At 38.1% G+C, this 23,720-nt stretch overlaps 1 protein-coding gene across 2 annotated transcripts; it reads left to right on the forward strand.

Annotated features, from left to right (window-relative positions):
* Nucleotides 1–1,151: 1,151 nt before the first annotated feature.
* On the forward strand, nucleotides 1,152–17,245 carry Rpe65 (retinoid isomerohydrolase RPE65). Of its 2 annotated transcripts, XM_051165693.1 has the most exons (14): nucleotides 1,152–1,162; nucleotides 2,414–2,496; nucleotides 3,701–3,851; nucleotides 4,912–5,019; nucleotides 5,111–5,252; nucleotides 7,620–7,767; nucleotides 9,323–9,404; nucleotides 9,649–9,781; nucleotides 9,877–10,016; nucleotides 10,748–10,877; nucleotides 15,131–15,245; nucleotides 15,335–15,429; nucleotides 15,534–15,645; nucleotides 17,094–17,245. In XM_051165693.1, exons 1-14 carry the CDS (start codon nucleotides 1,152–1,154, stop codon nucleotides 17,243–17,245), a joined length of 1,602 nt encoding a protein of 533 aa, XP_051021650.1. The 2 variants fall into 2 exon arrangements, with proteins under 2 accessions (XP_051021650.1, XP_051021651.1); XM_051165694.1 differs by lacking the exon at nucleotides 4,912–5,019.
* Nucleotides 17,246–23,720: the final 6,475 nt, after the last annotated feature.

Below are 23,720 nucleotides of genomic sequence, written 5' to 3' on the forward strand. Positions count from 1 at the left end.
AATTAACTGTATATTTGTTACCAAAGTTCCTCTACACAGTGTCTTAAGTAGTCTCAGGACTGTCATGGATGAGCAGAGCCCCCAGTGATGCAGCCAGGCACCGGGTGCCACCACCACCATCTCTTTCTGCCTCTGACTGGGCCAGTGCCCCTGCTGCAAGTAACTTTTGAAAGTTCCTAGTATCTTTCTGAGTACTTAGATTGATTTTTCTATAGCTTTGTTGTATAAGGGTAAATAGTCATAACTATTTATTAAATTTACATTTATCCTTCAGTTTTCCTGAAAATGCTATTATCACTGTCTCTATCTTGTCTGTTTTCCTAGGACTCCTATGGACAGCATGTGTCTTTTCTTAATAATAACAGTAGCTTAATATGAGTGTGGATATGTAAATAAAATGGCATTGTTCAGTCTCTGAGTGCATAGCAAAAGCAATGGTCAGGACAGTGGTGGACAACAGGCAATCAGTGGTGATAAGCAGGAACATGTAATATTTCATCCTCAACAACAACAATAACAAAATGACAGCTGAAATTATCAGTCTTATTGAAATGGCCTGGGTACCAAATTATGCCAAAGAAGGACAGCAAAGCTAAACCATCCAAGGACAGCACCCCATACATCTCTAATGTTAGCAATAGTTAAATTTTATCAAATGGTGCTCTGTCACCATGAGACGTATAACATAATGGTAGTGACTGTGCTGTCTCTAACCAGTTCTAGATCATGTATAATAAATAACTTTTAAAAATTGAGTAAATGAATCACAGTGAGTATGAGAGCAAAGAGGTAGTGGACAAAAGTGGGCACCAAACAATGTGTGGTGACTAAGGTCAGCTCAGGACTGTCATGACATGCACACATAGTTCCTTTCTATCCAACTCAATTCTCGTTCTCCCTGGGAAGGATCCAAGTCTGTGGAAAACAATCAAAGTACTGTTATGGGAACACCAAGTCCAAAAAATGTGCACTCATTTAAAATGCTGAAAGCCACTATTGTTAGCCTCCATCAGCTGAGAAGGTGGAGAGGGTTCCCAGAGCCGCAAGTTCCTCCAAGGAGGATTAGATGGCATACAAAAAAGCCCTGGCTAGGGGCTTTCTTCCTCATCCTACAGCTGGTACTAGAACTCTCTAATCTTCACTGGGAGAAAATGTCTATCCAGTAAGTATAAGAGACCTTTTATTCTGCCTTTGTGATGGTAAATGGGGTATATCAGGGTGTCCTACAGCAATTAGTATTGGGTTATGGCTTGCTTAACACATGCCCTGGGCCTGGCTGGAGATGCCCTTCCCTGCAGTGAACTGAATATTCAGGGTTGTCATTTAGATGATGGTGAGATCTGCATGACTCGCAATGGACCTGGAAGGCAATCATGAACAGATACGAGTTTCATGCCTTGCCTGGTCATTTCATACCTGTGTAGCTTTGGTAAATTACTTTAAATTACTTAAATTACCTAATTTTAAGCAATTTTTCCAATTCTAGAGGTGATATTACAATACTACTTATTCTACTGTAGTGTTCAGAAATTTAAACATCTATGAACTGTCTAATAATGAGCTAGAGAAATGGCTCAGTGGTTAAGAGCACTGTCTGCTTTCCCAGAAGTCCTGAGTTCAATTCTCAGCAACCAAGTAGTGGCTAACAACCATCTATTCTGGGATCTGATGTCCTCTTCTGGCATGTAGATGTGCATGCAGAAAGAGCACTCATATACATAAAATAAATAAATAAATCTTAAAAAAAAAAAAAAAGAAAATCCATTCTTTTAAAATAAAATAAGGAGGTTTAGTTAGGACTATATTTTAAGAAGTTGTAAAATGGAAACAAAGATAAGACATAAGAAATAGGCACACACACAAACAAATATAGAATCTGAATCTCTTGATGTAGTTCTTGAAAGTACTATAACTCTTGAGAATTGGTGGAGACGTGAGACGATGGAAAGAACTAATAGCATGATATGGTTAATAACAAAGGGTGATACACCCGACCCTGAATGCTGATGTCATTCTCTGTGAATGAATGAGTCCATGGGAAGGTCAGTGGTGTCTCACTGAGCGAGGTCAGCTAGGTGCCTCTAGGGCAGGTGGTTCTTGAGAAGAACCTCGTGAGTGTCACAATTCAGGAAGAGAAGTGAACATAGCAGGATTAGTTGATGCATTTTTAGGAACATGAAGAACTACAGAGAGGAGACGAGGGTCATATAGGTACTTTTACTAAAAGTGAGGATATTCTCTTTGACATGAAAGGAAGGTCTTGAACAGCACCCCATAAAACCCTAAGTGAGCTGGGCTGCATGCACACTGGAAGGAGTTCTTAATGCACCTTTCTCCAAGGGCACTGCCTCTGATCGCCTGGACCACTTTGACTATCAACCTATGCTTCTTTCTCATAACCTTCCCATTTCAGAATTGAACACCCTGCTGGTGGTTACAAGAAACTATTTGAAACTGTGGAGGAACTGTCCTCACCACTAACGGCTCATGTCACAGGTTAGTCTCACTGATCTTGACTTGCTTGTTGACTGTGTAAACTAGGGTCTTGCTGTATAGCCTAGGTTGGCATAAAATGTGATGCCCTTTTTACTTTAGCCTCTGAGTACTGTGTTCAGGCTACCACAGTCTGACTCTTCTAAAAGCTTTCTTTTCTGTCAAGATCATTTTTCTCAGGCTTTATAGTCATTCAGGTCTCTCAGTACTGGTTGTTTCTATGATACAGGGGAGAAAATATGGAGCTCATATGTTTCTTTTTTGCCTCCTTCTAAAACTTTTTACTGAATAAAGTGAAATCAAATAAACTTTTGTACCAGTCCAGTATAACAGGTGTATTTTTACCAGCCTAAGATTTATTAGTATAACAAGATGCAATGGGAAATGTCAATGCTTGGCCAAATCTTTCCTCTGCTCTCTGCTCTATAAAAGAGGAGAGAAGTCAATACTCCTCAGCTAGATGATGGTGCTACCATCTAGGTTTAGTATCAAACACCAGCTTTCAGACAAGGCAAATATTGTTTTCTAGTTCTTAGTCTAATGTCTGCTAGGTCGTTGAGGTTGATTTGTAGGCAGCAATTCCTTTGTTTGAATATAAAGATCTGGTAAGGATTGAGCAAACATGCTGTACTTTTCTAAGGATAAGAGGATTGACCAAGTCTCACTGCGGAAGATGGAAGACCCAAATGACAATTCTGGATGCTCCTCGTTTTTTCATAAAAGGAAACAAGAGCACAGAGAGGGCAGAAGGATATCCTGCATCTGAGTCCAAGTCCTGACACCTAGTCCTGTACCTTCTCTGCCACATAGATTGGACTGCAAAAAGAGTACTCCTTCACATCCCAAGATAAATGAGATTTAAAAGGTTTCTTCTAGATGGACATAGTAGTGCACACCTTTAATCTCAGCACTTAAAAAGTAGTGGCAGGTGAATCTGAGTTTGAGGCCAGCTTGATCTGTAAACTGAGTACAGGCTATCAAAAGAAGCATAGTAAAACAGCATCTCAAAATTTAAACCAAAGTTTTCTGTCAACATACGTAGCTTTAGTATTTTGATCCATGCTCCTAAAATCCATTCCCCTACTTTTTAATCCACTAAATTTTATAAGAAAATCTGACATTCTATCCAAAGGTAAGCTGACAACAAATGAACAGGCACCTAGGCAATCTAGTAATTGGTATCACCTACTATCTCACTTTGCTACAGGCAGGATTCCTCTCTGGCTCACAGGAAGTCTCCTTCGATGTGGGCCAGGGCTCTTTGAAGTTGGATCTGAGCCTTTCTATCACCTGTTTGATGGACAAGCCCTTTTACACAAGTTTGACTTTAAGGAGGGTCATGTCACATACTACAGGAGGTAAGCCAGCACTCTGTTCCATGACTGAGTAGAGCCTATCTCTGTTCTCCAGTGTGAACTTTCACCTTCCTGAACCCAGAGCACAGTTCCAAACTTCTTTCTTTCTTTTTTTGTGGTCTACTGAGGTCTGAATATTTGCAAAGTCACCCAAAAATGCTAAAATGTCATTGAAAAAAAAATATATATATAGAGAGAGAGGCTCAACAGCTACTCTGCAAGAGTGTGTGCGTGTGTGTGTCTTTGACTCTGTCTCTGTCTATCTCTGTCTGTCTATCTCTGTCTGTCTGTCTGTCTCTCTCTCTCTCTCTCTCTCTCTCTCTCTCTCCATCCTTGACTTCTTTAAAACCAATGTTTTTGGAAATGTTATTTAATGTGTATGTTTGCCTATATGTATATGTGTGTGTCACATTCATATTGTACCTGCAGAAGCTAGAAGTGGGTGTCAGATCCCCTGGAAATGGATTTATAGATGGTTGTGAGCTGAAAACATGGGCACTGGCAATTGAACCCAAGTTCTCTAGAAGAGCAGCCAATAATCTTAATGGCTGAACAATCAATCCAGTCTTCAGCCTGTTTTTTTTTATCACCTTCCTAGTGGTGGTACCACCTACAGTGGCCTAGGCTCTCCTGCATCAATCATTAATTTAAAAAAAAAATGCCCCATGGACTTGTCTACAGAAAATCTGATGGAGGTATCTTTTAAATGAAAGTTCTCTGTTCCCCAAAGAATTCTAGTTTATGTCAAGTTGACAAAACTACTTACCACACTGTGGAACTGTGATATGATATGATACAATTACTTTGTCTAACTCTGGTCAATATCACAATCACATACATCAACCACTTAACTTTGGGTGCCTCAGTTTCCCTATCAATCACAGTTAGGTTTAGAAGACTCAATTTAAGCTCTTTCCCTTTGTCATCCCAATAAAGGGAGCTGATGGCTTTCAATATTTGTTTGGGGTTCATGATTCCAATCTGATGAAAATACATTGAGTGACTCGCAGTTTCATGTGTCTTTCATGGATAGCCTCCTGTATCCTTTCTCAATGTCCTTCAGATTCATCCGCACTGATGCTTATGTCCGAGCAATGACGGAGAAGAGGATCGTCATAACGGAATTTGGCACCTGTGCTTTCCCAGACCCCTGCAAGAACGTATTTTCCAGGTTAATGAAACCAAACCGCATTTTGTATCAGCCCCTTTTTGTTCAACTAGCTTAAAAGTTATTGAACTACAAAAATCGCTTGCTTCTACAGGTTTTTTTCTTACTTTCGAGGAGTAGAGGTTACTGACAATGCCCTTGTAAATATCTACCCAGTGGGAGAAGATTATTATGCATGCACAGAAACCAATTTTATCACAAAGATTAACCCTGAGACCTTGGAGACAATTAAACAGGTAGGACATTGTGCTCAGGTGACATGGCTCAAGTACATACAACTGGGAACTTAGAATTAAAACATTAGGATAAATTTAACAGAAAGAAAATAGGAGATAAATTAAATTTCAAGTTTTGGCTTGATATGTAACTAGGTATGTAACATAGGATGAAATTTATTTCTTAATCTTTAAATACTCGTGTAGATGGCAGGAGACCAATTTTAAAACCTAACATTCCTTCACTTGTAACATAAATATTTTCTAAAATCTTCCTATGTATCAAAACTTTTGTAAGATACAAGGGATATATATATCAATAAGTAGCACAGCACTGTCTCTGACCCTTGAGTTAATAGGCTTGCTTGGATCCAGTATGTACCAGTGTTAAACTACTATTGAAAACCTGCCATTGGTGGTTTTAAGCAACTTTGTTTCACCAATTTGGCCCTATTTTTTGAAAATAATGCTGTTTTAAATGAAATAATATTGATCAAAATATTAGAAAATGATACATTTTTCTAAGAACATATGCAGTCATCATGAGTATTGCTTAAACACACAATTTCAACCAGTATGTATAACATATTTTTGCAAAGTACTGTGTTTGTCTTTAGTAAGCTTACATTCTAGATGGGAAAAGAAAAGAAGCATACAATAACAGGATTCCGAATGTGATAAAAATCTTTTTTTTCTTTTTAAAAATATATTTTATTAATTTATTCATATTACATCTCAATTGTTATCCCATCCCTTGTATCCTCCCTCCCTCACATTTTCCCCTTACTCCCCGCTCTGATGACTGTGACTGAGGGAGACCTCCTCCCCCTGTACAGGCTTTCTAAGACATCTAAGAATCTTTTTTTTTTTTAATTTCTTTTTCTTTTATTAATTCATTCCTGTTACATCTCAATGTCTATCCCATCCCTTGTATCCTCCCATTCCTCCCCCCCCCACCTTCCCACCATTCCCCTCCCCTATGACTGAGGTGGTCCCCCTCGGGAACAGTCACAGTGATAAAAATCTTTTAAGAAAATGTATACCTAAGGAAAGAAGATACAAAAGTATGTCTCAAGGCAGTTATTTAGGGTAGAGAAACATGAGATCCAAGTTTGAACTCTTGCATTTCATCTGAATGCATGTAACATCAGTGAATTTTGTCAAAGAACATTCAAGAATGAGGGGTTGCCTGATCAAAGTTACAGAGATGAGGAAATAGGGGACATGTTTGCAGAAACTGAGAATAATCTTTTTAGGCTAAATTTGCAATAGTTCTCTGTGGACGCTTTGGACAAGAGACAGTTCATCACTGTAGGCTGTCCTGTAAACTGCAAAGGCTTGATGGTCCTGACTTTGTCTACTGAATACTAGAAATGTCCTTGTTTACTATGAAATCCAAAAAAAAAAAAAGGCTCTGATATTTCAAATAGGGGACACTAATACTTTAAACTGAGAACTAGTCATCTACTAGTAGATAGTTTAAAAGGGAATAGTGGCAAACAGTAGGGTAAAAATGAAAGTTTGAATAATGACCTATAATTTTGAAATAATCTGTTTTACTGATGGAAAGTTACTGAAACTGTTTGCTCAATGAAATTGTACAAGCAGTTATACTTTAGGGTGTTTACTTGGGAATGGGAGGACAGAGGTGATAAGGGGACCAGTCATGAAATTCAGGACTATAAATAGCATTAATGTGATGCTTAGTTCAAATAATTAGGTTGGAACAGATGCTGGGACTCGCTGCTGGACTCTGGACAGAGCATTGAGAGTAGTATTGAAGAATGGGAAGATGGAAGGACCCAGAGGGTTCAGGAACCCCACAAGGAGACCATCAAGACTGGCAGATCTGGACCTGGGAGTTGGGGTGGAGGCGGGGGCGGCGGGCTGCACAAATTGTTGCACCAACCAAGGACAATGCATGCAGAGAAACTAGACCCTCTGTTCAGATATAGGCAATGGACAGCTCATTCTCCACAGCTGCGGGGGAGCAGGAACTGCCTGTGAAATGAACTGTGCTTCTCCCAGTTTGATCACCTCCCCTTTGTGGCACACAGAGGAAGGGGATGCAGGCTATCTGGATGAGACCTGATGGGATGTGGTCAGACAGTGGGGGAGGAGGAACCCTCCCTTCAAAGGTATCTAGGGAAAGGAATAGGGCAGAAGATGGAGGGAGAGTGGGAACGGGAAATACAAGACAGGAGATAACAATCAAGGTGTAATATGAATAAGTTATAAAATTTTTTAAAGGAAAAAAGAAAAAAGGAATTTGCATATCCTGCCATTAATTTATTGACAACCTCAACATCAATACCATATCTAATGTCCTATTCATAATGTACAACTGAAACTGGACAGGACCCCCAAAATTCATCTTTCATTGCACAGGTTGATCTTTGCAACTATGTTTCAGTCAATGGCGCCACTGCTCATCCACATATTGAAAGTGATGGAACTGTTTACAACATTGGCAATTGCTTTGGGAAAAATTTTTCAGTTGCCTACAACATTATTAAGATCCCTCCACTGCAAGCAGGTGAGGCTGCAATCTTTCTTCCAGTAGAGGAAAAGCGTGTTCTTATCATTTAAAAAAAAAAAAAAAAAAAAAAAAGCTGCTGGAAATATCGGCTCTAGATCATAGTATCAGGATTACTCTCAGACTTGATAAAACTTGCTCTCATTCCTATCCTATCAACTGACTAGTGTCCAGAGGCAGAACAGAAAACTATGATAACTTAAAAATCCAGAAAGCAAGGGGCCAAGTTCTACTCTACAGTGTTTCAAGGTCTAGTACATATGTGTATTTAAATATTATTTGGATTTAAAATTATCAAACATGTATTGACCACTTATTCATATGCCAAGCAAATCTTGAGTTCCTCTTTGTGTAGACTGACTGAGAAGTTTTGGGGGAGGCCATTGCCACTATTTAAAGAGTCATTTATATTATTGTTTCATGCATGAGCTCTAACATGTGTAGTATTTATTGGACTGATCTGTTAATATTGCTCATCCATACTGTTGTTTTGAAGAGCTTTGTAATACCATGAGGGAGTTTTGCCCACACTAAAGCACTGTTTTACTTCCTTGAACTTAAACGTGACCTCCACTTGCTGTAAGATGTGACTCCATAGTACTCTTCCTTGCATGCTTTTTCAAATTTGCTGCTGTTTGGATTTTCCTGGGTTAGTGTAGCTTCATAACGAAGGGAAGTGTGCAGATCTGGGAAACGCTACTGGCCCTTTAAGGAAGAATTATTTTGTGCCCTGGGGTGAAGGAAAATCCACCTCCCTGGAAGAGACTGAAACTGTTTCTAAGTCTAAATGACATGCTGAAGAGAAAAGGGCCTAGTAAAGAGAGGAATCCCAGTCTGGGACCAATCAGAAAAGAGAGAAAAAAAAATCAGACCAGGAGCCTATAAAAAGTCCTACCCAAAACCCCAAAGTGGATTCTACTTCTGGAGTTGCTCCTATGCCCTCAATAGAAGCAATTTGCCTGTTAAAATCAAGGCTTCCGCCCCCCCCCCCCCCGCCGCCCCACCTTGTGTGGGAGGGTCGTTCTTTTTTTTTTTTTAATTAATTTATTCTTGTTACATCTCAATGATTATCCCATCCCTTGTATCCTCCCATTCTTCCCTCCCTCCCATTTTCCCCTTATTCCCCTCCCCTATGACAGTGACTGAGGGGGATTACCTCCCCCTGTATATGCTCATAGGGTATCAAGTCTCTTATGTGTCCAGTGTGCCTTTGTTCCCCTTGTCAACCCGTAACATCCATTACATCAGGTGCTTCAGATCTGTACTTACTACTTTCTGCCCAGGACCCTCAGCTGGCACTTACTTTTCCTCTTTCTCAGTGTTCTAGCTGACAGTATGGCAATGCCTCCTGGCTCTTCAACTGTCACTTCAAATGAAATTCTACTATGATAGACCAATGACTGAGAAGGTGAAAACAATCTCTGAAAAAAAAAATCACATGTGAAACTGTATTGTTTTGCTTGTATAAGCTGTTTTAAATGCTTTATATGAAGAAGAAGGAGGAGGAGAAAGAAGTTATTGTTCTTCTAAAGTCTTTAAAGCCACTTTATTTCAGACAAGGAAGACCCAATAAAGAAGTCTGAAGTTGTTGTGCAGTTCCCCTGCAGTGATCGGTTCAAGCCATCTTATGTACATAGGTAACTTGAAGACAGCTCAGATTTAAAGATTTCCCTTGCCTACCTTTGATACCAACCCTAATCGAGACAGTTCTTTGTAGAAAATTAAGTTGAAAGCTAATTAATTTCATGTAAGCATTCTAAGTCTGAGTAACTAAATATACCTTGTGTAAACTTTGTGTGTGTGTGTGTGTGTGTGTGTGTGTGTGTGTGTGTAATTGAGAACTAACTAGCCCTCTCATTCACAAGCCCATTTGTATTTTAGTTTTGGTCTGACTCCCAACTACATCGTTTTTGTGGAGACTCCAGTCAAAATTAACCTTTTCAAGTTTCTTTCTTCATGGAGTCTTTGGGAAGCCAACTACATGGACTGTTTCGAGTCCAATGAAAGCATGGGGGTATGTCTGATTCATTTGTTAAGTGGTAATTCTGAGAAAAGTTTTTATTATTTTTTCCTTTATAAATTTATCTAAACATCTCCTTATTTATCCAGGTTTGGCTTCATGTTGCTGACAAAAAACAAAGAAAATACTTCAACAATAAATACAGGACCTCCCCTTTCAATCTCTTCCATCATATCAATACATATGAAGACAATGGGTTTCTGATTGTGGATCTCTGCTGCTGGAAAGGGTAAGAAAAGATGCAGAATAAACATTCCCACCTCCAGTTTCTTCTTAAGACAAAGTGATTTAATTAATATACAAGCCCTTGTTACTTAATGTGAATCACATGTGAAAGGGGAAGTGGTATGAGACAGGAAAAAGTGCAGTAATAATGACCAGAGAGCTTGAACAATCAGAGACTGACTGGGCCATCAGAGCCACAGTTGACACTGAACGCCAACTGCATCTGATCCATGCCTGAAAATAGAAGGTTCTGTGACTTGAAAAGTAAGCTTAAACTTCCCAAGGTCTATAAGATGCCTCAAACTCTCCCTCACTCTGAATAATAGAAACAGATGTGCTATTCTCGGACTAATCATTAAAAATACATTGACTCCTCAAGACACAGAATGGAGACAGTGGAGCATAATAAAGAGTATGTAAGGCTGCTGTTACTGCAACATATCCATGAGGCCGACCTCTTTATTTCCCTCACTGAATAGTAGGAAATGGCTCTAATATCTCTGTCAATAACCATCTGGGTTGTGGCCTAAGGAACAACCAGATATATATGCTTTCAAAGTCATGAACCATCTCTGTAATTGTTTATAATGTGTTAGGTGTTGTGGTCCATGCCTTAAATCCCAGTATTTCAAAGGAAGAAGCAGGAAGATCTTAAGGTCAAGGCCAGGTTGTGCTACATTCGATCCTGCTTTAGTTTTTGTAACTACGTTCATGCTTGACTTCTTGTTTCCCCAGCTTTGAATTTGTTTATAATTACTTATATTTAGCCAATTTACGAGAGAACTGGGAAGAAGTAAAAAGTAATGCCATGAAAGCTCCTCAGCCTGAAGTCAGGAGATATGTACTTCCTTTGACAATTGACAAGGTAATTTCCTTTACAAGGATTTCATGAGTGTTTGATGTCTCTTGGAAACTGTAATGTTTATAGATTATAATCTTGAAATTTCAGATCTGGGAGGAACTTTTAAAATACTAATTAAATCTTTCACTTCATAAATGAGGAACCTGAGGCTCAAAAGAATAGTGTGATTTAGAAACACGACTTCCACAGAGCCCACATGGGATGTAGTTTTTTTTTTCTTTCTAATTCTATAGACTTTTTATTCACAAAATCACTTTGAAAGCATACTTCCATAATGACTATGGACCCAGTAATTTCTGGCATCTTTTCTCATTTGTATAAGTATTCTAAATAATTTAAAATTCTATATAAATGAAGGATCAGAAAGCAAGTAAAGGAAACTTGGTTCTCCATAAATCTGAAGATGACATTAAACAATAAGAATAATAATATTAGGGTATTCCTCTAATGATTTGGTGCTGAAATAAATGCAGTAGGACTTCTGGCAAGAAAAGTAGTGTTCAAGTTTATTAATATATGAATAACCCTAAAATGAAATTCAAAGTTGAGTCTTAAATAATATTTTGATAAGGGAAAAGAAAGGATCCATAAACACTGTACAGGAGGAGTGATGTTTAGAAGGAATTAATAACATGGAGAGTAGATGGTATCTGAAACAAAGGTCCTCTGGGCCCCAGGTTGTCTTCTTCTGTGATATGAGTTTACTCTTTCCTTAGAAATGAAAGGTTTGAAGGTGACTGTGAGACTCTGCTTAAGTAGACAATGTGACCTGCTGTTACCTGACCACAAACTACAGTAGGAATCAATAGATCTATACTACCATTAAGAAAGTATGCCTTTATAGGGACTTTGTGACTGAAAGAACAACAGATCTAGAATCAGGAAACCTAGTTTTTATGAATATTTGGAGAGTTGTCTTTCTGAATCCCACAAGCCATCTCTTTATTTCTATATTTTTGTCTCTTCCGTGTTTCAGAATAATATCAGCAGCATCCAGAATTTTTAGTGAAATAAAAATACCAGTCAAAACCAAGAAAAATGTAATTTTCTCATATAAATACATGAACACACACTTTTTCTTTCTGTATTTTATCTGCTTGGACAAAAGGTATCGAAGCAGGTACATTGAACTAAAGGCCAAAATCAGAGGTAGTAGAAAGCAAACACAGCTTAAAACTTGATCATTTTGTCTTTAAGCTTGTCTGAAAGCTAATAAAAAATAATAGTTGGGAGAAAATGGGCTCTGAAGATAGTAAAATATTGGCATAGACATAGACATATATCAAATGGGATTTAACACAAGTGTAACAGAGTCCTTAGCAGGCTTCACTGGGAGCAGAGGAGAGGTGGAGGTTTGTAAGAACAGATGGAAGGATGGATTGGAGTGGGATTGTAAAGGGGTTTTCTTCGTTAGACTCTGGATAACATGTAATTGGTAAGGGATTACTGACGTGGTTCAAGTGTGTCTGGTGTGTGTATGAGATGGGTCCCTCTGGCAACGACATGGAGAACAGATTGGGTAATAGTCTAAAGCTAAATCTCTGTTAGAATATAAATACTCTTTTGTAATTTCAATGTTCTTGCAATCCCATTCACTGAATGCTCTAGCTGTAGCTCTTATCTTTCAATGTTGCCTACCCTGCGAACACTCATTCTATAAATTTTCTTTCATTGAACATGTCACTTATCCTTTACTACCTTAAAAAGTCCATGTTTGCTTCTCACTCAATTTATCTTCTGTGGTCAAAATTTATGAACATCCTTGTAGATAATCACTTCTTTAACCTCTTACTTTATCAAACTTGTCAAAATCACACTATAGTTTGATTAGATTATCTATCCCCTCCGTTTTTGTACTTCTGAGTCTAAATTTAAGTGCTACAAAAACACAGTCATGTTAGTTAGTACAATTTTAAATGTATTACCACAAATCTTACTGTTTCATTTCCTAGCTTCACATATTGTCTTGCTTTGCTAGTTAAATATTTCAAATTCTCCTCTCCTCACTATTATACCTCCAACTTTTATAGCTTCATATGTAATGATGATGATGCTTTCTCTTCATCAGGCCTGCACAAACTGCTGTACCAACCAAGGCCAATGCATGCAGCAAACCTAGACCCCCTGTTCAGATCTAGCCAATGAACAGCTAATTCTCCATGGTTGTGGGGGAGGAAGGGGCTACCTCTGACATGAACTCTGGTGTCCCCACTTTGATCACTTCCCTTTGGTGAGGAGGCCTGGTGGCACACAGAGGAAGGGGAAGCAGGCTAACCTGATAGACCTGATAGACTGTGATCAAATGGTGAGGGAGGAGGTCCCCTTCTGTCAGAGGTCTAGGGAAGGGAAATAGGTTGGAAGAGGAAGGGAGGGTGGGGATGGGAAGATACAAGAGAGGGGATAACAATCAGGATGTAATCTGAATAAATTATAATAAATTAAACATTTTTTAAATAATCAGAAAAGAAACAGAGTCTTGCTGCCTCATCTACCACCCACCAGCATTTGTAGCTATACCCTGAATGTTTCTCTTCCTAAGCAGAGATAATTTTTCTCATCCTTGCAGTAGACACATTAGTCTAGCAATTCCTCACTTCCTCCCTCCCTCTCAGTTTATCTTTCCCTGGTATTCTTAGTTGATCGTAAATAATATTCATAACATTCTCACCAAGTCCTCTCAAGTCATTTTGCTCTAACAAGCTACAACCATATACCTTTCTTCTGCTGAAAGGCCCTGTAACTCAGTTGGTGGCACCTATACTATCTTTTTGTGTCCTCACCGCCTTGACAGATTATTTTTAAGTAGCCTGCATACCATCTCCCCCTGCTTCTGGACCTCAAGGTTCAAGTTATCAACCACCACCTACAATTTTCCATTTAATATTCACGAACAAAACCTGAATTTCTTATCTTCCCCCACCAAAAACTGCACCCACCTCTAATAGTTTCAAGCATTGTGGAAGAGAACCAAACTTTAATTGTTCAGATCAGACAACACGATGCTGGGCTCTCTGTCTCTCTCACTTTCAAACACTACTTACCAACTTACCAAGAAAGTCTCAACTCCATCTACCCTGTCTCACTAACACCAGTGTTATCAGCCTAGCTAAAATAACTTTCTCTAACCCTGACTATAAAACAAACTGGTTTTGCTGAGTCAAGTTTTGCAATTTTATTCTCATCCCCAAAACCAATACCTGAATAAAAACTAAACAAAGCAACCGGAGGAATTTCTTTAAGTATAAATCACAGTGTGTTCCTTGTCTATTCAAAATCCTTATATGTTTTCCCCTCATTTATCCACAGTGAAAGTCCAGGTTCTCACTATAACCCATGTGCCTTACACAGTCTAAACTCTTTAGCTCTCCACAAAGTTCTCTTAATTGTCACCACACTGATCCCTGATTCTCTTGGAACATACATCATACTCCTTGAAAAGCCCTTATTTCTTCCTGAGTTTTTAAAGTCCTTTTCAACTTTAGGCTGTTCTCAGGATTTGTCTTTTTCTGACTCCTTAAAGTAGACAGAAAATTTCCTCCAATTTGACATTGACACACTCAGTGGTCTTCTGAGCCCACTGTAATGCCCTGACCTTCCTACCCACAGGTAAGTGCCACCTATGTTCTCCTTTATCCCACAACATTACAAAAGCCCTTGATTATAATGCTCTCACGTGGGTCCCTAAATTCTACATTCAAACACAACATGGACCATTTCAGCCTTCCTATAGCTGTCTCCCCGACATCTAATATAAGCCATGGTCTATAGGAGATGCTCAGTGAGTGTTTGTGAAGTAACCAAATGACAAGGATGTTGTCGTACGTGCCAATTGCTTTTGTAATAGAGAATTTGTAGATGACTAGAGAATCCCTCATTATCCTTTGCCTTCTTAATACCTAGCATGGTGCCTAGCACATAAGTAATTGACTTGCCTGACTCATTGACTGTATAGAAGAATAGACTTTTAGAACAGGAAAATGTCACATGTCACCTTTTCCGAAGCTAAAGACTATTATCAAGAATTTTAAGTTAACCAGTGTGGCTGACACATTAGAATAGAGGCAAATCTTTAACAATGAACAATGTGTTTCCAGCAGGCTACCTATAATCTACTGATAGCTATCTGAGGACTTTCAAGGTTGATACAGTAGCCAGACTCCTAGTCCCTGCATGATGACCTCTGAAAAGAAGAGGCATTTATAAATGCTTGAATTTATTCTCTGCTCACCAAGGTCTCTGTTATCGTTTTTCCTTAGGTTAACACAGGCAGGAATTTAGTCACACTCCCTCACACAACTGCCACAGCCATTCTGTGCAGTGATGAAACCATCTGGCTGGAACCTGAAGTTCTCTTTTCAGGGCCCCGTCAAGGTAAGATGATCTAGAAATATCACTGGGAAAGGAACTTATGTTTAATTTAAAGAGGTTGAATGTTTTTCTGTCTGTGTTCTCTTTTGAAGCCTTTGAATTTCCTCAAATCAATTACCAGAAATGTGGGGGGAAACCATATACCTATGCATATGGACTTGGGCTGAATCACTTTGTTCCAGACAAGGTAGCAAAGCATCTTACTAACACCCAGTAGATCTTTTGAATTATGTGCTGGTCAAGTAAAGAGACTCATTAATTAACCAGTTGCTTTTTCTTGCTCATAAGCAGCTCTGTAAGCTGAATGTCAAAACTAAAGAAATCTGGATGTGGCAAGAGCCGGATTCTTACCCATCTGAACCCATCTTTGTTTCTCAACCAGATGCCTTGGAAGAAGATGATGGTAATTGAAGCAATGAGTGTCTGAACTTCCCTTTGTGTAGAAATTTGGTGTGTTTGCTATTATTAGTCTAAGTATTCGATAACTTTCTAAAGTGATTGTTTGTTTTTCAAGACAGGATTTCTCTGTGTAGCGTTGGCTGTCCTGCACTCATTTTATAGACCAGACTGGCCTCAAACTCACAGAGATCAGCCTGCCTCTGCCTCCCCCAGTGCTGGGATTACAACCACACCCATGCTTAAACTGAATTGAAATCTCTCTGAAGGTGACTTTCACCTGTGGTCACGTCTTGTTAATTGCTACTAGGAAACAAACAAACAAAAACAAAAACACAGTAAAACACTTCCATGTCATAGTAAAGCTATGAATGGAAGGGATGAGAAAAGAGCATAACAGCAAGAATTGTAGGTATTTGCCTTTCTTTACTAATATCTATTTTGGAGTAAGCAAATGGAGTTTTAAAAAAGGAAATAGAATATTCTAGAAGATCCATGATGTTCAAGCCTGGGACTCTAGTTTTTGTCTTTTTGTTTGTTTTAGTAAATTGGGGCTAAGAAAGAATCCAGAGTCTTGGCATATAGTGGAGCAACTGCATTGCATAGCTTTAGTCTCAATTAAGCATTAATGCTGGGGGAGCTGGAAAGCTGGGTCAGTGGTTAAGAACACTGCCTGCTCTTCTCAAAGACAGGGTTTAATTCCCAGCACCCACATTATAACCCACACCTAGTTATAACTCCAGTTTAGAGTGACCTAGCACCTCCTTCTGACCTCACTGGGCACCAGACATACATGTGGCACACAGACACTCATGCAGGCAAAACACCCATACAGATAAAAATAATAGAATAATTTTAAAGTAATGCAAGGACAGGGCATATACTATACTTTGCAGGATTAAAATATTAAAATAAGGATGAAATTTTAAAATTGGGGCCATCTTCTGATAAGTGGATTTTACATTCACACCACTCATTCAAAAAGGTAAAAGTCTGTTTTCATTTTTTTTGAAAGATGTAAACTTACATATAGGTCTTGAAAATTATAACTATAACACACCATTCTGCTTTAAAAATTTTAAGGTATAAAATTTTACTTGGTCATAACTTTTATGCTAGCCTTATATTATAGAGAAGAACATAGATCCATTAACTGAATCAACATTGATGAGTTATTATTTTGATCTAGAAGTTACAGTAAGATACTGTGGTGCAACTGTAAGAGAGATAGATAAAAGGTCAGTCCCTTCCTGAGGATAGCGCTAATCCAGCAAGAAAGACTTCAGAGGATCCCTTCAACTGATCACACAGCCATATAATTAAAGAACAGGAACAAGCTAAGGTTCATGCTTTTGTATATTTGTTAATGTAATGTTACCTTATTACCTATACAATTTCAATGTCAGATAATCTTAAGAGCTGATTTTAAATTGTCAAAACTGTCTTAATTAACAGGTGTGGTTCTGAGCGTGGTGGTGAGCCCTGGGGCAGGACAAAAGCCTGCATATCTCCTGATTCTTAATGCCAAAGACTTGAGTGAAATTGCCAGGGCTGAAGTGGAGACTAATATCCCTGTTACCTTTCATGGACTGTTCAAACAATCATGAACATTTTCCAGGTCAGCTAAAAGGCTCCCAGGGTAAAGTCACTTTTTGCCAAGCCTGAAAACCTGAATTCAATCTCTGTGAGCCTCATCCTGAAAGGACAGAATTTACCCCCAGAAGTGGTCCTTTGACCTCAACACACATCATCATAACACATACATGTCCATATGTAATAAATAAATGTAATTTTAATTAAAAAATAAAGAAAGCCATCAACATATTCTAGACAGACATGTTCCTAATGGTAAAATAAAGAAATCCGGCTAACTCTAAATCTGCAATTAAATTCTATTTATTTTAGCTTGCTGTCTATCATTGTTTTAAGTTGAAGGTATACACAATTTTGCAGTGTTTTTCAGAAATCAGTAAGTTGAGCAAGTAGCTCCTTTAAAAATTAAATGATTGTTTATATGATAATACATTATGAAATAAACATAAACTGAAGAAATGTTTTAAGTACTTAGTAATCTCATAGGAAAGAAATGTGGACTTTTAGAACTGCCTTTTCTATAATAAAAGTTGTTTTTTGGAAGCTATCTGCTTACATATTTTACATTATTTTTCATCATTTAAAAAAAAGTCTTCTGTTCTTGATTTGTATGTAATATTGCTCAGTCAAGAAAGAGAAAGTATACTGACTATCAAAGCAAATATTTTTCTTAGACCTGGGAATGCCATCCAGGACCATATAGCAATTATTTTTGTGAATATATATATTCCTTAGAAATTATATATATACTACATATATAATTACGTATATATAGTTGCTAAAGTATATATAGTTGCTAAAAACTTTTCAAGCTCATCAACTTTAACTTTTTAATTCCTTACAGTACTTTATTCTATTTAATGATTGTTTCTGATTTCTCAATGAGAAAACCTTTGCGTAGCCGATTTCTTGGGGGCATCCCATCAAATAATGTCTCAAAGATTAAATTAAATATGAAGAGGTATGTCATTAATAAAAGTATATACATAGTGTATCAGGGTTCTCTAAAGAAAATGAATTGACAAAATCAACTAGTATATTTGTTAAGGTAGGGAAATTGCCAAAGAAATTCAGATTAAATTAATTAAAGAACCTGGGTTTTAAGGGAAAGCTGCCCAACTGAGAGACTGAGAGATCCTTGATGCATCTAGCAACAAATAAATCTGTTTTAAGGAGGAAATTTTCAGTTGAATTAGTAGAACTCTACCTGATAATATGCAGTTATACTTAGATTAACTATCTGCTTATAGTTAAGGTCTTTTTTCCCCCATTTTGAATAGCTTATATTTACCATAGCCAATGAGGAAAAACAATAAGATTTCTGGTGTCCAAGAGGTTGCTTGTGGCTGAACATAAACCTGTGATCCTAGCTTGGAGAGCTGAGGCAGGAAAGCCACAAGTTCAAAGCCAACCTGGCTTCCACAGTGAATTTTAGGGCAGCTGGTCTACATGTATCAAATGCTCTACCCTAATCAAGTGAAAACCCAAAAGTAAAAGAGAGAGCTAAAGGAATGAAGAAAGAAAGAGAAGGAAGAGAAAGTTAGTCACTGATGAGTTCCTTGTAGACAATTTGACACAATCTCTGTAACATATTTTAAAGCAGAAAATACAAACACACATCCAAGAGAAAGCATTTTCTTAAAATCCGGCTGACAGATGTAGAATTTAGAAGCGTATTTTGCTTATTATAACTTGACCATCTGAGATGTGATACTGGGATAGTTCTATTTCATAAAGATACATTCCTGCATATAGACCTCAAATGTGCATGTTATATTCCCTCAAAGTTTGCTGATTGTGAGACTATTATGTCACCCTGTCTTCACAGAGGTAGAAACTATTTTTAAAAGTATCTTTTATTAAAATAAATTATAATTTAATGATAAAAAGCAAAAAAACATGTTTTTCTTTTTTAATTTGGCCTGATAAAAAGCGTGATGGTTCACTTAGGAAAGACCCCCATGGGCTCCAGTATTTGGATATGGCATTGTTGGAGGAAGTATCTCACTGAGGGTGGTCTTTGTGATTTCAAAAGCCCAAGACAGGGCCAATCTCAATCTCTCTCTCTCTCTCTCTCTCTCTCTCTCTCTCTCTCTCTCTCTCTCTCTCTCTCTCTCTCTCTCTCTCTTCCCCTCCCTGATGCCTGTGATCCAGATATAGAACTCTCAGCTACATCTTCAGCACCATGTCTGCCTGTGCATTGCTGTTCTTCCTGCCATGACAATAATGGATGAAGCAACTGACACTATAAGCCAGCCCCAGTTAAATGTTCTCTTTTATAAGAGTTGTGGTCATCTCTTCACAGTAATAGAATATCGACTAAAACAGGAAGTATCTAAAAACATCCTCTGAAGAGCACCAAATCTATTAAAATTTAATGTAAATAATCTCTGAAAGCAGAGACAAATAAATTAACACTTATGGGGTGCCTACTATGAGATAAATAAGCCCTTTCATTCCCACACCTATGGTAAAATGATGAGACAGTGATGCCTAGTTACTTTCCTAAAGGGTAATAAAGCATTGGCTAACATCTACATGGAAATAAAACATTCTTCTAGAATATTTGGCTCCTAATAGCACCCAAAATAGTCCAACTAGTTTAATTTTTCATTTCAAATAAAACCACTTTCATACTTCTTAGTTACCAAGTATGAGCACATATGAAATTTTAACTACTCACTAACTCCTACAATTGATTTGTAAAGCATCTATGAGAATAAATTCCCTGGTGGATGATGGTGGCACAAGTCTTTAATCCCAGCAGCACTTGGGAGGCAGAGGAAGGTGGATGTGAGTTTGAGGACAGCTTGTTCTACACAGCAAGTTCCAGGATAGTCATGAATATACCCAGCACTAAGTCAAATAAATAATAAATAAATGACTAAACACACAAGCAATAGCTTCCCTGCTCCATGTACTCCATCATGTTGAAGCCCTGCGAAGTCCGCATACTCTCTGTGCTCTTATTTTCTGAGAAAGATTGAACCTCAGCAAAACTAAACAGGTTGACTGAGTTTCCCCATCATACAAATGATATTTAAAGTGGTAAGATACAAAAAACAAGCTGAGAGGTTCAAAGGCTGAGCACAAGTGCCCGCTCCCATCCCTGACTCCCCAGCACATGTAAAAGCAGTAGTAGGACATGCCAGGGAGCTGGGAAGGAGCTCACAGAGAAAAGCAGACATAAGTATAAGCAAAAAAAAAAAAAAAAAAAAAATCAAAGAATTATGGAGACAATGCATTTTTAAAAAATGTGTTCAACTATGTCAAAAGCTATAATAAGCCAAATGAGAGGTGGGCTAATAGTGGGTTCAAGAAAGAAAGAAAGGGTGGACTGATAACATAGAGCACCAAAAATGCCTTAAACATTCTTCTCTATAAAGGACAGGTGAGTAATAAGATGGTAATGGGGTAGCTGAGGCATATGTAATTTAAAAAGTTATTTTTTAAGCTGAAAACTTACATTTATATGATAAGGATGATACCCCTGACAAAGAAAATAAGTAAGAAGAAGAAGACTTGGGGGACAATATCAAATGGGCAAAAGAGAGTGGGACCTGGATGCTCTCTTAACCACTTTCACATTAAATAGGTTCAGGACGTTGACAGTCCACACATTAATAGAAAATAAGTGGCTATGGAATTGAAGAGGAAGAAGAGAGAGAAATCAGAGATCATAGAAGTGGGTTGGTGTAATGTTGACTTTGTCTTGTCATATTCCTTTTGGAGTAAGGGGAAAACAAAAGTACTAGTTGCAAGATAGAATGTTTGAAACTCATAGGGCTTGTAATAAAAGAAAGTAATAAGATCAAGGCAAGGACACAGAAGTGCATGACCAAGGAAGGGTAGAAAAGTCAAGTTATCACAATGGATAAGTGAATGCTGAAAGTCTCTAAAATTCCATAGGCACCCACACCAACACAAGGGCACATACACACACAGAGAGACAGAGAGAGAGAGACAGAGAGAGAGAGAGAGAGGAGGGAGAATATGTGTGTGAAAGAGACAAACATTAAACATAAAAACTTTAAAAAGTCTGAAACACTGATATTGGAATTGAATATTGAATGTTTTCAGGAAAGAAAAAAGAACAGCATAAAAGAGGCCAGTCCCCATAATATAAGGAGTTCTGGAAATAAACAATCACTAATTTGAAAAGGCTTTAAAGGTGCAGTATTATCAGGATAGATGTGAAGAGGGAAAAACCTGAAAATAGAAGGGATTTTTTTTTCTTGATGAGTCTCACGTGGGGAAATAAGAGTGAATAGGCAATGTCTAGACTCTTGCAGTGTTAAAGACTAAGGAATGAGAGAGACAAGGGAGCGTGCTCAGTTGTTAAGGGCACTATGACTTCTGGTGCACACAGAGAACAAAATGGCGGTAACATTAAATGTTTCAGAGAGAGATGGACGATACCCTCTGGGTGTCATGCCAGAGGATGGACGATACCCTCTGGGTGTCATGCCAGGGGCAGCACTGTTCAAGGTCTCACATCTGATTCCCACTGATGAATTTTTGAAAAATAAAATAAAAAACTTATATTTGTGAAAAATAAAAATGCATATCTGTGACCTACTATTTAAGATATATCACAACAATTATCATGGAATAGCTTTTATTGCCAAACCACAATGAATATTTGGAGGAACAGCTGCATAGAGAAATTTAGTCACGCAGCCTGGGCTCGCTACTGCAAAAATCTGCTGGTTAGAAGTATTTATTTTAAATCTATGCCACGTTATTTAATATTCTAGAAAATAATCACAGGCATGAGACAAATAAGTGTATGGTAGGAGAGAATGAACAAAAATAAGTAGAAGTCAAAACACAATACTGTAAGAACAGGAGTAAAGAATGTAATAAATAAAGTAGGGTCCACAAACAACAAAGACACGACAATCTCTATAATAGCAGTTGGCTTTAACAAGAACGTGCACATGGGTACTATGGACAGAGTATATAATGTGTGCCTAAGAATTTTCAATGCCATAAATAAAGACAACGTTAACATTTTTAAAGCTACCATTTACCAAGTTCCTCCTTACGTGCTCAACATAAGGGTTTATACTTAAAGGTCTGCTTAATTCTCTTGAGCAGCTACAGAGGTTTCTACCATTTTTATCTCCTAACAGAAGGAACTAAGGGAAAGAATGCCCAAGTAACTTGTAAATAAAAAAGCTTGTTTGGACCTAGTCAGTTTTTTTATTTTATTAATTTATTCAGATTTCAACTCAATTGCTGTCCCATCAGTTGTATCTTCCCATTCCTCCCTCCCTCCAGCTTTCACCCTAATCCCCTCCCCTAGGTGGATGACAGAGGGGGACCTCCTCCCCCACGATATGGACCTAGTCACTTTTAAACCATGTTATATTCTTGTTTGTTTGTTTGTTTTTTGTTTTTGTTTTTCAAGACAGGGTGTCTCTGTGTAGCCTTGACTGTCCTAGACTAGCTTTGTAGACCAGGCTGGCCTCGAACTCACAACGAACTGCCTGCTTCTGCCTCTCTTCTTAACCTCCATAAAAACATAAAAAACATTCTTCAAAGCAGAAAATTAAGCTTTAACAGAAAATTTTATCATAACTTTTTTTGAACTATACATTAGGAATAAAACATCTTCCTTGGACTAATAAGGTTATTCAAAACTAGAGTTCCTCAGATTAAACAATAAGACTACTGACACACAGGCTTGGTACATTAATGAAATGAAATAAACGTAATACTTGTTGAAAGGATAATGCTGGAAGATTCCACTGTTGCCAGATCAAAATGAAGACACACTTTTCAAAACTCTAAATGCTTTATTAAGAACAGCATGCAGGCACACACACACACACACACACACACACACACACACACACACACATTTTCATTTCAGACAGTGCAAAATAAAGACAATGAAAGGCCTAATAAATTCGTTAAGATAAATTGTAAGGTATTGAAAAGCTAGTGTTCAAATCACTTTGTGCCTATTCCTATCACGTGAGCTGAAAACACCAACTTTGAAAAATAAATATAATAGCAAAACAAAAGTTGGACCTAGTAGTGTAGGCCTGTATTTCAGCTCTTCTGTGAGGTAGGCATAAGGATCGTATACATTCACTAGCCATCTGTCCTACAGACGGTGCTCAAAACGAGCTTGGACAGCTTAGCAAGACTGACTGTCGGTCTCACTTGCCAACTTGATAAGATCAAGAGTCACTTGGGAGATGGACGCTTACACGTGGCTTGTTGTGGTTATCTAGGTTAGATGAATTGAGCTGGGTAGACCTGCCTACACACTGTGAGTTGAGTCAGTTCCGTGGACTGGGATTTCTGCCTGAAAGGAAAGAGCTGAGCACAAACATGCATTATTCTCTGGATGCTGATTGTGGCTTCAGTCTGACTAAGCACCTCTGCCTAGTGCTGACATTCTTTCCTTGTCATGATCAGCTATATCCCCTTGAAATTTAAGCCAAAAATAAACAAACAAGCAGCAGTCCTCCCCTC

The sequence above is a fragment of the Acomys russatus genome, chromosome 23, assembly GCF_903995435.1.
Source record: "Acomys russatus chromosome 23, mAcoRus1.1, whole genome shotgun sequence".
Lineage (NCBI taxonomy): Eukaryota > Metazoa > Chordata > Mammalia > Rodentia > Muridae > Acomys > Acomys russatus.

Bases quoted from the DNA above. Each gene is read 5' to 3' on its own strand.
- Rpe65 (XM_051165693.1), top strand. The intron at 9,405-9,648 runs GTAACTTGAAGA...TTTGTATTTTAG, and splicing joins AAGCCATCTTATGTACATAG to TTTTGGTCTGACTCCCAACT. The intron at 15,646-17,093 runs GTAATTGAAGCA...CTTAATTAACAG, and splicing joins TGCCTTGGAAGAAGATGATG to GTGTGGTTCTGAGCGTGGTG.